This window comes from Tachysurus fulvidraco, chromosome 14 (assembly GCF_022655615.1).
Source record: "Tachysurus fulvidraco isolate hzauxx_2018 chromosome 14, HZAU_PFXX_2.0, whole genome shotgun sequence".
NCBI lineage: Eukaryota > Metazoa > Chordata > Actinopteri > Siluriformes > Bagridae > Tachysurus > Tachysurus fulvidraco.
Window position 1 is genome coordinate 6,085,809 of NC_062531.1, and position 15,000 is coordinate 6,100,808.

The window sequence follows — 15,000 nt, forward strand, 5'->3', positions numbered from 1 at the left end:
GAGTGCTTTTTTTTTCCAATTAGAGAGGAATTTTCTAACCGAGAGCTAGAACTAGAGCTCTGGAAATTAGGGTTGTTTATGATTACAGATGCGTCGGTATTTTTAGCATGACGACTGTTGATCTGTGATATTTATATCTTAGCTGACTGATACAGTATGTGATGTAATAGAAATGTTGTGCACTGAAATATTGGCTTTTGTAAGTATTGAATTCTTCTTCTTCTGACCCAGCGTTCGGCCACGGCATTACCCGGACGAGCTGCTTTGAGAAAGAGGCTTGTCAGTTTAAGGGCTGACCCTGTCAATAGCTCGCAGGATTACGCAAGCTGTCTGGGAGAGTAATAAACTCGGCCGTGTGGCCTCACTAGCTTCAGAATAATCCTGTCTTTATTACCGTGATGTTTGCCTCACCACTAAGTAAAAAAGTTCAAAACGTGATGCTTTAGTTGATCGATTTGATTTGATTGAATATCCGAGTACAAACCTAATTATTTATGCATTTTTCTAATATCTTTAAACATCGATTTAGAGCTACGTTTGACTTTTTCAGTGCCAAGCTGTCTCTCCTTGTTGAACCTACCTCCTTTTGCCTGCGCTGCTTATTTCCTGGCATGCAGGCTTTGCATGGCAGTCATTTCCGATTTTAAGCAGAGGTCTCGAGGGAGGCGCTCACTTCCTGTCAGTGAGTGTGGGAACTATTTGGATGTGGAGTGCACAGTGCCCTGTTAGACACAGAGCCTAGGACCTAGCTCAATCGTGTGAGTTTAATTAGACGCCAAACGGGTCTGCGTCTCGCCACTCTTCCTCTAACATCACTCTCTACCGTCCCCTTTGTTCTGTAAAACAGTTAAAGATTGTGTGCGTTTTTTTATTTTTTTTTTAATTCTGCAATGGACGTTTTGCAATTTTGAAATTATTAGATATTGTGTATTTGTATAGATTAACCAAAACCTACTGTTCATTTGGTTTGAACCCATGTGCCAATCATGCAAATCCTCTTACACACACACACACACACACACACACACACACACACACACACACACACACACACACACACACACACACACACACACACACACACACACACACACACACACACATACACACACATACACACAAAGAGGCAGGAATCTGAACCAGAAATGACCAGTGCATTGAGCAGTTTTCATTCTCGACCAAATTGCCATGTTTTGAAAATAGAAATGCTTGAAGGGGGAAAAAAAATCACCCTCGAAGGGTGTGTTCAAGACGCACAAGATTGTTCCCTTGGATTCTCAGAGGCAGTTCTGAACTGTACTCTGACTGTACTCTAGCTAGCGTATGAGCTCTGCTATCGAAACTCATCATCGCACAACACTGAATGCAGAGATCAAGGATCGTCGCTCTATGTATTGAAGCGATCCTTCGGTAGTCGGTTCGTGTTTCAGAGGGATCATGGCCAGTCGCTATGTTAAGCAGTAAGTACCGGAAATGTGGCTCTTCTTCATGCTCTGTTTATCTCTGTGTACAGCTGCAGTTTCTGCACAATATGTAGCTCTGGTTAAGAAAGTAGAAGAAATTAGCATTTGAATTTATTTATTTATTTATTTTTTTCTGTTGATGCTAATAGTCGTCTTTTAATAAGAATGTCAGAATGCATGTAGGTTGAAATATAATCTATAGATATTACTTCAGCTCTGTTTAGTTCCTCAGGAGCTCTTGGTTGCTTGGTTGTAGAAAGGACATTATTTATCATATATTTATGTTATTTCCTGTCACCCAAATGCGGATGAGGTTCCTACTGACCCTGGTTCCTCTTAAGGTTTCTTCCTCATATCATCTTAGGGAGATTTTTCCTCACCACCTTCACACCAGACTTGATCATTAACGATAGATTTTAGAGATAAATAGAACTTAGTTTTAAACTTTAAACATTTTATTCTATTTCTATACTTCTGTAAAGCTGCTCTGAGACAACGTGAACTGTTAAAACGCTATACAAATAAATTCAATTGATCTCAACTGAATATAGGCTTTAAAGGCTTAATAAAAGAGCCCCAGCCCCGTTAGCTTGTGTAGATTTTTGTTCATGTGATTAGTATTTGAATTTTGCACTAAAAAAAAGCTTCCTGCTTTTTCACAGCTGTATCGATGCCACCATTTTTAACGATGCCATTCAGTCGGATTGTAAAATAATTTAGACTCATATCGACCTCACTTTTATTTCGAGACACATCCCACAGCGTGCCTGTCTTTCAGTCAGGTTTAGATTGGATGTCTTGGGGGGGGACGCTAGAATAAAACCTGCAGGTTTTTGTTTTCTGTCATGTTTTTGATTGTAATTTTATATATATATATATATATATATATATATATATATATATATATATATATATATATATATATATATACAGTACAGACCAAAAGTTTGGACACACCTTCTCATTCAAAGAGTTTTCTTTATTTTCATGACTATGAAAATTGTAGATTCACACTGAAGGCATCAAAACTATGAATTAACACGTGTGGAATTATATACGTACATAACAAAAAAGTGTGAAAAAAAATGACCCCAAATACACCTCCAGGCTGTGTAAGGGCTATTTGACCATGAAGGAGAGTGATGGGGTGCTGCACCAGATGACCTGGCCTCCACAGTCACCGGACCTGAACCCGATCGAGATGGTTTGGGGTGAGCTGGACCGCAGAGTGAAGGCAAAAGGGCCAACAAGTGCTAAGCATCTCTGGGAACTCCTTCAAGACTGTTGGAAGACCATTTCAGGTGACGACCTCTTGAAGCTCATCAAGAGAATGCCAAGCGTGTGCAAAGCAGTAATCAGAGCAAAAGGTGGCTACTTTGAAGAACCTAGAATATGACATATGTTCAGTTGTTTCACACTTTTTTGTAATGAACTAAATGTTCTCTTTGAATGAGAAGGTGTGTCCAAACTTTTGGTCTGTACTGTGTATATATATATATATATATATATTTGCTGTCATTCTTATGTTTTTGTGAATTTGCCGTATTTTTTATTTTTTTAGCTTTATCCTATTTGCTTGTGTTGTTTCTGTGTTTGTTGCATTTTCAGCTTTTGCTCTTGTGCCCTTGGTGTGTATTTTTCACCTACAGTACACTATAGTGAATGTAATCTGTACAGTACGGTAAATCAGAGCTGAACCTACAGCTGAATGGCTTTGAGTCATAACTAGTAAGTCAAAGCTCTCCTCCTGGATGAGCGTATCGCAGCAGGAAGAGAGGGTTTAGGAGGATTACGTTATCCGGGTCGGTCTTGGCCGTGATGTGCCATGATCTCAGCGTGCTGAAGTGTGTCATATTCACAACCTTCCTGCAGGTCAGATTGTTTCTGTTTAATGTTTGCTGGTAGAACAGCTGACTCTGCTTACTCACCTCTTCACAAAACAATTAAACGTGCACTAAATCCACACAGCTTATTTTCCAAAGGTTAAAAATTGTACTTTTGCATTCTTAGCATTGTAAGACACCCGGACGATTAGTTCCGGTGCATACACTACGACTTCGGTGCACTTAAAATTAAACCAAATCGCGATAGATTGGATAAAAGCATGTTAGATGCTTTAAATGCTTGGAGCCTGAGACGTTCTGAGCGCTCGGTGTGACTGATTGATGGAGACATTTTTTCTTGTTTCTGATCAGTAATCACTATATTGATAATTGCCGTGAGGTTGTTTTTAAATTAGCTTTGTACATTTCCTCAGAGTCAGCAGGTATTCCTGCTTTAGAGGACAAATGAGTGTCGGAGATTGTGTGTGATTTCCCAGGGGATTGGCAAGATCAGTGGGAAAAAGTCGTTATTTTTTAATATCAGCTGTATGTCATGAGTTGTTTGTCACTCACTCAATTGCACCGAAGCGATGGGAAACGGGGTTATATCAAGTCAGCGTTATGTATTACTATGAAACGATGATGAGTTGTGCTCAGGCTATCAGCGGTATAATGTTGCAGTCTGTCTGGAGGGTTTGATAGAAAGTGCTTTTATTGCCTTCGATCAGCCGAGGTTGAAGTTGGCGTGGCTTTTTTCATGCTTTTTCTAGCCTTCTGAACTGTTTTGATGATGGAGCAGGAACGTGAAATGTGGTGTATTAAGTCGAATATATGTACAGTTGATTGAGTTTCAGGTTGTTTTTGATGCTGGTCCTTGGAAAGTTTCCATAGTCAGATCACACTTTACATTCAGTTCAATAGCCTTTCTATTCAGAGATGACATTTTTTTATTGCCATCTCAAAGCTTATACTACTGTAGAATTGTAGTTATGTGTAAATATTTAATCCTGATATTTGTTGTATTTTGTGAGAACCAGGGAAATCTCAGTTCTCAGTTGTCTCACGGATGTTAGTACTAACTCTACCTGAGGCCTTTTTTCCTCACGTCAGATATCTTTAATTCATAGCTAAGATGGAGTAAGTGTGCACAAAGCCAGCTCTCAGCGGGTGCTTAATTGCTACGGTTTACTCTTCACATTGATTGGGACATGAGGTATTGAGCAGATTCTCTGTTTTCAGACAGCATGACTGGCCTTAAGAGTGGTGGAGCGGTCATAGATTAGTATCGGAAATCTATAAGTAAGTAAGTAACAAGTAACAAGCGCATGTTCTGGTTAGTCCTATTGCACCAGCAAGGTTGTACAGATATATGAAATTAAATATGCTTTTCTCATATCCTTCTGTGGAGTAAAATCTCATTTTCTCTGTAAAAGTAATTATCTTCTATTTCCTGTGTATCCCAGGGGTGTTTTTACTTCAAGCACTGATAGACCAAATGTAGGTTTACCTCCACAACCCAGTTAAAACAGGATCGTTATGTGAAAGATCATGACGGTTTTTGGAAAATGTCTCTAAATAAAAATGCCGGGTTCTAAACCTCGGTAGTGGCACACGGCAACGATGACTCATTTTTCAGGAACGATGGTTGAAAGGAATGAAACATCTTTTTTACACCAACCTTAAATGTCATATTGTAGGTATTTGTTACCAACTGTTGCCCAGGGGTTGTTGTTTGTTACTCCCATATATTCCATCTATCAATGGAAAAAGCCATCATAGATTCACTGGCCACATTTTATTACGGTCACTACCATGTCAGGGTCACTGGTGCACTGGAAATGATCCATTGTCTCAATAATATCTGTTCTGTGATGGTCCGGCGGTGGTCCTTGTCCAGTGATGAATGAAGGAGAGGATGGAACTAGGCAGCACAGTCAGACGTCGTAGACGTACTGTACAAAATGCGTTAATACTTCCTGTCCTACTTTATTAATCAGACAACCATGTGGTAGCAGTGCAATGCAAATAGTCTGAAGATAGATGAAGGTCAAGATATTGATAGATATAGATATCGGTCGAGACATTGTTCACATCAACCTCAGGATGAAGCAAATGTGTGAGCTTGTTGGTTTAGATTTGGATACCAAATGCTAGCATGTTTGATTTATTTATTTATTTAGTTAGTTAGTTAGTTAGTTAGTTAGTTAGTTAGTTAGTTAGTTAGTTAGTTAGTTAGTTAGTTAGTTAGTTAGTTGGTTGTTTAGTTTCATTCTGTGGGTGAAAACACCTTGCTGAAAAGAAAGGGTCAGAAGAAATTGGCCAGGCTGGTTTGAGCTCCAGCATGAATACAGTAACTCAAATAATTAAACTGTGGTGAGCAGAAAACCAGTGAATATGTAAATGAGATTTGAAGTGAATGGGCTACAACAGCAGAAGACCACATTGGGTTCCAGTCCTGTCTGCCAAGGACAGGAATCTGAGGCTATCATGGGCACAGACTCGAAACTGGACACTTAAAGGTAGAAAAAAAATCATCTGGTCATCTTTATCCAATCTCTCTCTCTCTCCTTTCTCTTGTCTGACTGAAGTGGAAACTGACGTACGTCTTTGTAGTCCATCCGCCTCGTTGTTTGATGTGCTGTCCATTTTAGATGCGCACCACAGTTGTAAAGAGTGTTTATTTGAGTTACTATAGACTTCCTGTCAGCTCAAAGCAGTCTGGTCATTCTTCTATCAACAAGCTGCTTGAGCCTGCAGAACTTTCACACACATGATATTTGATGGGTTTCTTGCAGCATGCTGTCAAAGTCACAGCGCTCGTATCTTCCCATTTCCGATGTCCGATGTGAACCTTGACTGAAGTTGTTGCCGTGTCTCTGCATGATTTAATGCACTGGGCTGCTATTACGTGATTGGCTGGTTAGATAACTTTGAGAAGGACCTCACTGGTTCTCCTGGCTTCGGTGTTGTTCAATACCGAATACAAAAAAACCTCAAGAATTCCGAAAGGCTATGTCTTAATTTTCCCTTCTCTTCTCATCAGATCCCATCTGATGCCGAGGCTGAAAGAGTCAAGGTCTCACGAGTCGTTGCTAAGTCCCAGCAGTGCAGTGGAAGCTCTGGATCTCAGTATGGAGGAGGAAGTGCTCATCAAGCCCGTACACAGCAGCATCCTGGGACAGGACTTTTGTTTCGAGGTCAGTCCACTGAGCTCTGATCTTACACCTCACATTATTAAACATTTTATCTAACGTGTATCAGCGATGTGAGGGAGCAATCAGATCACAGATCACACAGTAAATATCATGTACTGAATGTTCCATTGTGTTGTAGGGGAAACATTTGCATGTGCTCTGGTTTATAATAACAAGGAAATGTGTGATAAAAAAAGTCATCACAGGTACGTCAGTGGGTGGCATTTGCATGCATGACATCTTTGAGTCTGTTCGTTATGCCGTAAACAAAAGGTACAGATGAATGCTGGGAGACTGAGCTGCTCTTTAAGTAGTCTCGTGTACAGAATGACCTTTAATATTAGCTTCCACTTAATGTCTTACTGTTAAAGAGGATAGTAAAGAAATAAAAATCCAGTCTGTGTCAGTGATGTGGATGAAGGATTTCTCTAGCATTTCTTCCCAAAATACAGTTTTTTTCCTGTACTAGAAAAAGAACAAAAAAAAATGTTTACTCAGAATTCATTTCTAATGCAAACCTAAATGACATTGTTAGATTCTGACGGAAAACAATTCCCCTATGCATCTATCTACATTTACAGCATTAAGCAGACACTGTTTTTCTCATGGGGGCACGGTGGCTTTTAGAGGTTAGCACGTTCGCCTCACACCTCCAGGGTTGGGGGTTCGATTCCCGCCTCCGCCTTGTGTGTGTGGAGTTTGCATGTTCTCCCCGTGCCTCGTGGGTTTCCTCCGGGTACTCCGGTTTCCTACTCCGGTCCAAAGACATGCATGTTAGGTTGATTGGCATCTCTGGAAAATTGTCCATAGTGTGTGTGTGTGTGTGTGAGTGAATGTGAGAGTGTGTGTGCCCTGCGATGGGTTGTCACTCCGTCCAGGGTGTATCCTGCCTCGATGCCCGATGACGCCTGAGATAGGCACAGGCTCCCCGTGACCCGAGAAGTTCGGATAAGCGGTAGAAAATGAATGAATGAATGAATGAATGAATTCAAGTGAGCAATTGAGGGTTGAGGAGCCTTGCTCAGGAGCACTCTTTACCAATGGGGTGTACAGAAAAGCATCTCAGTGTGCACAAAACATTGACCATCAAAGTGACTGAGCTACATGAGCAGAGGACCAGGAAAAGGAATCTAAGGCTATCATGGGCACAGGCTTGAATATGGACAGTTGGAGATTTAAAAAAAATCACCTGGTCTTTTTCCAGACTTAAACTTCCCAGTTTCTATAAATCTGTGCCTATGATAGCTTCAGATTCCTGGGGGTCAGTTGTTTCATAATGAATCTATTTAGCACAAAGCTAATTTGAATCTACATCATTTCCAGCTGATTTCTGTAGTTTTATCACTAAAGTTCCTGAGCATATGTGTGGTATCCATGTGTCAGGTCCTCATGTTAAAAATGTAGATTCTTTAAAAAAAAAAAAAATTAATAAAAAGTTATATCTCCTAGAATTAAAACATTTGGTTACGGACTGCACCGACGACGCCCATTAGACATCCGGTACAAGCATGTTTCGATTATCCGTAGTTTTCTTTCTTACTTTCTTTCCTCAGGAGAGGGAAACATGTTGAAATTCTTGTTTCCGTTTATCACACACACTCGACAGAAGCCATAGATAGAATTTTATTCGAGAAATCTTGAGTACTGCTTTAGAAATTAAGCTTCGACAGAGAGAACAAAGAGAATATCTGGCAGCATCAGTGTGAATCTCTCTGTCGCTCGGCTCGGTGCACAGCTCCAACCTTTTGTCCGAATCTCCCGTCTTTTTGTCCTGATCACTTCTCACTGGAGCTGAGCGTAGTCCAGCAGGCTGACATGGTCTCAGTTACTGTGTCCAACTGGCAGCTGGATGTCTTATACCATAGAGGATGAGAGGGCAATACTGATAACAAGTTGTTGTTGTTTTTTTCACACAGCGACTAAAATGTAGCTGAATTACAACGGAATGGATATATACCGAATTTCTACTACCACATATGATTAATCAGTACGATTATTAATCACGACTGAAGAACAAGTGATTACAGGGGTAATGGGAAGGGAAGACACAGTCTAATCAGGCTACGTGGATATTACACTTATTATCTCCTGCTAGGAAGACTGATACTCAGACTGAAAAACCTCATGACTCATCACAGACCTATTAGGTGCTCTGTGCTTCAATAGATAAAGCCATACTCTTAGTATAATGTAATATAATGGTATCAAATTATCACAATGTATTGCAGTCTGTCTAAAAGTATTTATAGTCACCATTAAAGGCAGGGTCTCCGATTTTTGAAAGCCAATGTTGACATATAAAATCACCAAAACAAACACGCCCCTAACCCAAATGGGTCCCACCCCTGTATCGATAGCTCCGCCCACATATACATACGTAACTCAGGCAACTAATAGAAAGAAATGTGTCTTTATCATAGCTGAAGGGAAGAACAATACGATTGTAGATAAACAAACAAGCAAAAATGACACACAAGCATAATCATGTAAAGGACGGCATATATTAGTTCTGTGTAACAAAGCAAAACCAACGTTACTCACCTATCGAGAAGGAAAAAAGCGCCTCGGTGTCTTAAGTAAAGTTGAATTTCCCGAGTCAATAACTCCTGAGCTAAACGCTGTTACTACACAAAACGCGGTTGTAGCTGCCTCTCTACATTACTACGATAGAAAAGAGGTGTTATTTGTGTAGTAACAGCGTTTAGCTCAGGAGTTATTGCCTCGGGAAACTCCAACCTGTGAATATGTGGCCAACTTCCTGCTCCTTCAGTTCTCTCCAGCGGTGGAAAGCTGATCCTATATTAACACGTCCTACTTCTTGCCTTATCGTAAGCCTTTCTTTACTTTCTTTCTTTGTTTTTATACTCCATGTCAATGTTAAAACCGCTTTCTGCTAATGTCACACACGTGCACCGAACACTCTCTCCGCTGCATATTCACAAGCCCCGCCCCTTTCTTCTCATTGGCTACATGTGTGTTTTGATTTTTGTGTTGATTTTTGTTTATCATCGGCCCGACTCAGTTTTCTGAAACATTTCTCAAAAAAAAAATAAAAAAATTGGGAGACCCTGCTTTTAAGGGTTAAGGGCCTTGCTCAGGGGCCCAACAGTGGCAGCTTGGTGACCCAGAGATTCAAATTCACGTCCTTCTGATCAGTAAACAACACCTTAAACGCTTCCACTTAATATATCAATAGGACGTCACGTATTCTTAGATGTTTATTGGTAACAAACAAAAGCTTAAACCGGTGACTTCGATTTGATAGTAATGTCAGTATTTATGCAGGGACAGTTGCTTAAGTTGAATATCGTTGTGTGTTATTTAGATTATGCAAATGATCTGTGAGTAAATTTATGTTACTGGACTTTTAGTTGAATATCTCTGTATTTAAATTATATGAAAGGGCTGTTAATGAAAACAAAGCTCCATAAAAGAAAGCATAAAGCGGTTAGAGAAAGCCTCGATTAGAGAAAGCCTCGATTAGAGAAAGCCTCGATTAGCAGCATCTTTTCTGATCCATCTGCAGTTTGGTGTTTCATACATTTGTGCTTTCATACATGTTATTCTAGGAAGAGAGTTTGCTTTGTAAGCATTACTATCTAAAGAAGGTCTGCAATCCTGTTAACGTAATGAAAATCTATTACCTGGGGCTCAAGCATTACTGTTTTAAAGTAGAAAATGATAATAATAAAAAAAAAGGAAAAAGAAAGAAAAGAAAAGGTGCAGCGTAACCATCGATCGAAGCGGATCTTATGATGATTTCATCATTTGAGTTACTACCTACCTTCACTTTGTGATTGTATTATAGAAGTGCATTTAATAGGAGTGCTTTCTGTGTTTGGGATATTTGATCTGTCTATTCTTTGGCCTATTGTTATTACTCCCCACTTGAGGGATCCTCTTCGGTGGTTGAGAGCTGAGCTGAGCGCACAATGAAAAATGCTGGATTACTCCAGCCTAATATCCATTTAGTCATTTTCTCAGCTCTTTACTCCTTCCATATTAGCATTGTATTCACTGTGTAATTACAGGTAACTACATCAACAGGAAGTAAATGCTTCTCTTGTCGGTCAGCAGCAGAGAGAGAGAAATGGATGGAGAACCTCAGGCGAGCCGTGCATCCCAACAAGGTAAAGCAGGAGAATTCAAGTAGTTTAACTCTTTCTGGAATAAAAATCTTCTTTTTTTTTCTTTCTTATGTTGGCCGAATTTTGATTTACTAAGTAAATAAATCATTGATTGTAATGTTTTTTAATATATTTTTTCATTCAGGATAACAGTCGGCGAGTAGAGAATATGTTAAAATGTTGGATTATTGAAGCCAAGGACTTGCCAGCCAAGAAAAAGTATTTCTGTGAACTGTGTCTGGATGACACGCTTTATGCTCGGACTACCTGCAAGCTCAAAACAGACAATGTTTTCTGGGGTGAACACTTTGAGTTCAACAATCTGCCACCGGTCAAAAGCATCACCGTGCACCTTTACAAAGAGACGGATAAGAAGAAGAAGAAGGACAAAAACAACTATGTAGGCCTGGTGAACATTCCAGTGGGTGCAGTGACGGGACGGCAATTTGTGGAAAAGTGGTACGCGGTCAGCACACCCAACCCCAGCAAGGGCAAAGCCCCGGGGCCTATGGTGCGCATGAAATGTCGTTACCAGAGTATGAGCATCCTCCCTATGGAGCTGTACAAAGAGTTTGCTGAGTACATCACCAACAACTACATGCTCCTTTGCTCAGTGCTCGAGCCAGCAATCAGCGTCAAGAGCAAAGAGGAGATGGCCTGTGCACTCGTGCATATTCTCCAGAGCACTGGCAAGGCTAAGGTAGGAACAAAATGGTTCTACTATTTGATTCAATCAACAGTACCTTGATTCAATCTCACAGTACCTTGATTCAATCAACAGTACCTTGATTCAATCTCACAGTACCTTGATTCAATCTCACAGTACCTTGATTCAATCCCACAGTACCTTGATTCAATCACACAGTACCTTGATTCAATCACACAGTACCTTGATTCAATCTCACAGTACCTTGATTCAATCCCACAGTACCTTGATTCAATCACACAGTACCTTGATTCAATCACACAGTACCTTGATTCAATCACACAGTACCTTGATTCAATCACACAGTACCTTGATTCAATCACACAGTACCTCGATTCAATCCCACAGTACCTTGATTCAATCCCACAGTACCTTGATTCAATCCCACAGTACCTTGATTCAATCTCACAGTACCTTGATTCAATCTCACAGTACCTTGATTCAATCCCACAGTACCTTGATTCAATCACACAGTACCTTGATTCAATCCCAGAGTACCCTGAAAGAAGAAGGGTACGTTCTGTTTTACATGAGTATTCTGCTAGTCTCTCTAACCCTAGGCTCTATTTGTGTAAAATCATACAAGGAAGGGTTCAAGGAAGGCTAGTTCCACTTTGTGAGGCAAAGAATTCTTAACTAAAAGCAAAAACCTTGAGGAAGCATGTACTGTATTGCACATGGCAAGATGAATGTGCTTCAAAAGCCACTTCTAGAACCCTAGCTCTATACTGAACCCTACAATAGGTCTGTCCCTTGTGACGGATTGGCGTTCTGCCCAGGGTATATCCCTGTCTTGCCCCCAGTGTTCCCAGGATAGAATCTGGATCCATCACAACCCTAACGAGGATAAAGTGGAAGTGCAGAACACATAACACTCTGAGGTTCTCACAGAAATGCAGAGAGGATCTCAAATGAAGAAGGGTATCCTCCAAGAAAAGAAGAACCATTACTTACTTATATAAATAACCCTTAAAGAAAAACCCGGTTTTAAGCGTTTAGTTTTATTTAAAATATTATTCTTGCTTCCTTATTTAAATATTTTCCAGCACATTATCTCTCTGTTGTAGTGCTTCTCATTTTTTCACATATTCTAATGTAATGTACGTGGCTTAATACAGCTGCAAGACAGGCATCATCTGATGGGGTTTAGCATCTTTTAAAACCGAAAGCCTCGGCAGAATCGACTCTTTTTGTGATCTTTATTTCAAGTCTACTGTCTGATAACAGAGTCGATAGAAGAGAACAATGGAGTCGAGGCCTACCGCTTCTCGCTGGATTGTTAAAGGCGTGAATGCTCATATTGTCTTCATTAACTCAAGGGAAAAGTGTGTTTTGCCTCTGATTGTCTTCATAAATCAGTTCTGAATGAGGTGACAACACGTACAAAAGCTCTCAGCTTTGCTCTGTATCACTAATTTCACTTCATCGATTCCTCTTGGCAAAAAACAGACAGTCTTTTTTCGCCACTCTCGCCAACTTGAAACATTACACCTAAAGTAGCTTTAGAGCAACTGGCATGTGGTAACAACTATCCACACTGTGGCCCAGTTATAAGACTGGATCGATACAATAGGATGATATCTACATATCTACATAGTAGGCAGTTATGATACAGAATTTCCCATATAGTTATTTACACAATAATATACAGTAGGATATAATTCACAATATACGATTCTTAATAACCACGTTGTGTACTGAGTCCTCTGACATGAATATAGCATTACATTTATACATGCTGCATTGGGGATGTGTACTAAAATTACACTAAGAATCCAGTGACCATCATGATACAAATTATTTTAAGCTTAAACAACAGATTAATTGAAGTCAAGATTCGTGCGGCGGTTTGAAAGTACACTATACGGACAAAAGTTTACCTTTACCCCAAATTCAGTCATTCATTCATTTTCTACCGCTTATCCGGGGGGGCACGCTGGCTTAGTGATTAGCACGTTCGCCTCACACCTCCAGGGTCGGGGTTCGATTCCCGCCTCCGCCTTGTGTGTGTGGAGTTTGCATGTTCTCCCCGTGCCTCGGGGGTTTCCTCTGGGTACTCCGGTTTCCTCCCTGGTCCAAAGACATGCATGGTAGGTTGATTGGCATCTCTGGAAAATTGTCCGTAGTGTGTGAGTGTGTGAGTGAATGAGAGTGTGTGTGCCCTGTGACGGGTTGGCACTCCATCCAGGGTGTATACTGCCTTGATGCCCGATGACGCCTGAGATAGGCACAGGCTCCCCGTGACCCGAGAAGTTCGGATAAGCGGTAGAAAATGAATGAATGAATGAATGAATGAATGAATGAATGAATGAACTACTACTTAGTATTTTTATACAGGATTCCATTGTAAAAAAAAATCTGTCTAAAGCTTAAAACATAATGTCTGCATTTCCAAAACAGCAGCTACCTCAAATTTAAGGACAGAAATCCACAGTGACCAAATAAAAAATAAATAGCCACCAATAAGCAATAATAGATAAAAAGTAAGAAATAGATAAAACACTTTTCTCTATTGTAAACAGAGCAAGAACTAATTAAATAATAAAATCTACTTCCAATACAGTAACATGCTAGCAGTAACAGTTTAGGTAACTTAGTGGCATAAAAACAGTAATTAAGCATTTTAAATAAATCATAAATTAGATTAAAATGTTTTTGATGTTGCGTTTAAATACTATTCTTTATATGTTATATGGTGTGAATGATTATAATACCTTACCAGTGCCCAAGGATAAAAAAAACCTTATCCTTGGGCACTGGGAAGGTATTATAATCATTCAAAATGCACGTTGTACAAAAAATGGCATTGTCTAGCTTAAATTGTGTCCTTGTCTTCACTATGCACAATGATGGACTTTTATTGGCCACAGAACCTCTAACATATTATTTCTGAGCTGAGCCAAGAGGTCAGCGGCGGTCTTAGCCTGTCATTAGCGCCGGGTTAAATCAGTCGGTTATGGCATGCTCTGTCATTACACAGGGAGTACACTGGGAGTGTATTGTCTTTCCTTAGCCAAGGCTGGAGTTGGTTAGTGTCTGTATTGTCTTTCATTAAGTCGTAGCATGGTTACTGTAAACAAGGTCGATCAGGGTCACCTCGCATGCCATGGACTCCCTAGGTTTGTCTGGAGGTCAGTGCGCAGTCATGAATGAGGGAAGTAGGAAGCCGGATTGCATGAACGGTGCCCAATGTGGTCACTGTGGATTTCTGTCCTTAAATTTGAGGTAGCTGCTGTTTTGGAAATGCAGACATTATGCTTTAGGCTTTAGACAGTGTTTCCACATAATGTAAGCTTTCCCCTGCATAATGGCTGCATTTGCGAAAGCGCCAGAAATCATATCTCAGTACATCGAAGCCATGAATCTAAAACCAATTACAACAGCAGCAACTCTGACACAGGATTAAAGAACTATTGTGTTTGTGGAGTGAGTATTGATCATAACTGGAGCAGGGCTGGTCACTGAATCAGATCCCTGTGGAGGTCTGATGGAGTGTGTGCACAGTGCGACTGAGGTGGGGATTCAGAGCCTCTGCCCCCCTGCTAATGAGTTCTTATTCATGCAGCTACTGCCCAAGGGGTCTCACTGGGATTCGCACAAGAGTGATGGTGTATGGGTACGCATATGCAACCCTGTGTGTGTGTGTGTGTGTGTGTGTGTGTGTGTGTGTGTGTGTGTGTGTGTGTG

At 40.4% G+C, this 15,000-nt stretch overlaps 1 protein-coding gene across 8 annotated transcripts in view; it reads left to right on the top strand.

The window, feature by feature from the left end:
• Nucleotides 1-15,000, top strand: part of dab2ipa (DAB2 interacting protein a) — a 119,218-nt gene that overhangs the window by 80,815 nt on the left and 23,403 nt on the right. For 7 of the 8 annotated variants that reach the window (XM_047799982.1, XM_047799981.1, XM_027133165.2 and 4 more), the window contains 3 exons: nt 6,330-6,483; nt 10,512-10,610; nt 10,753-11,307. In XM_047799982.1, coding sequence (XP_047655938.1) covers nt 6,330-6,483; nt 10,512-10,610; nt 10,753-11,307 — 808 coding nt within the window. Of the gene's footprint in view, nt 1-1,116; nt 1,461-6,329; nt 6,484-10,511; nt 10,611-10,752; nt 11,308-15,000 lie in introns of those variants that run through there. The other variant, XM_027133164.2, reaches the window with a different exon arrangement.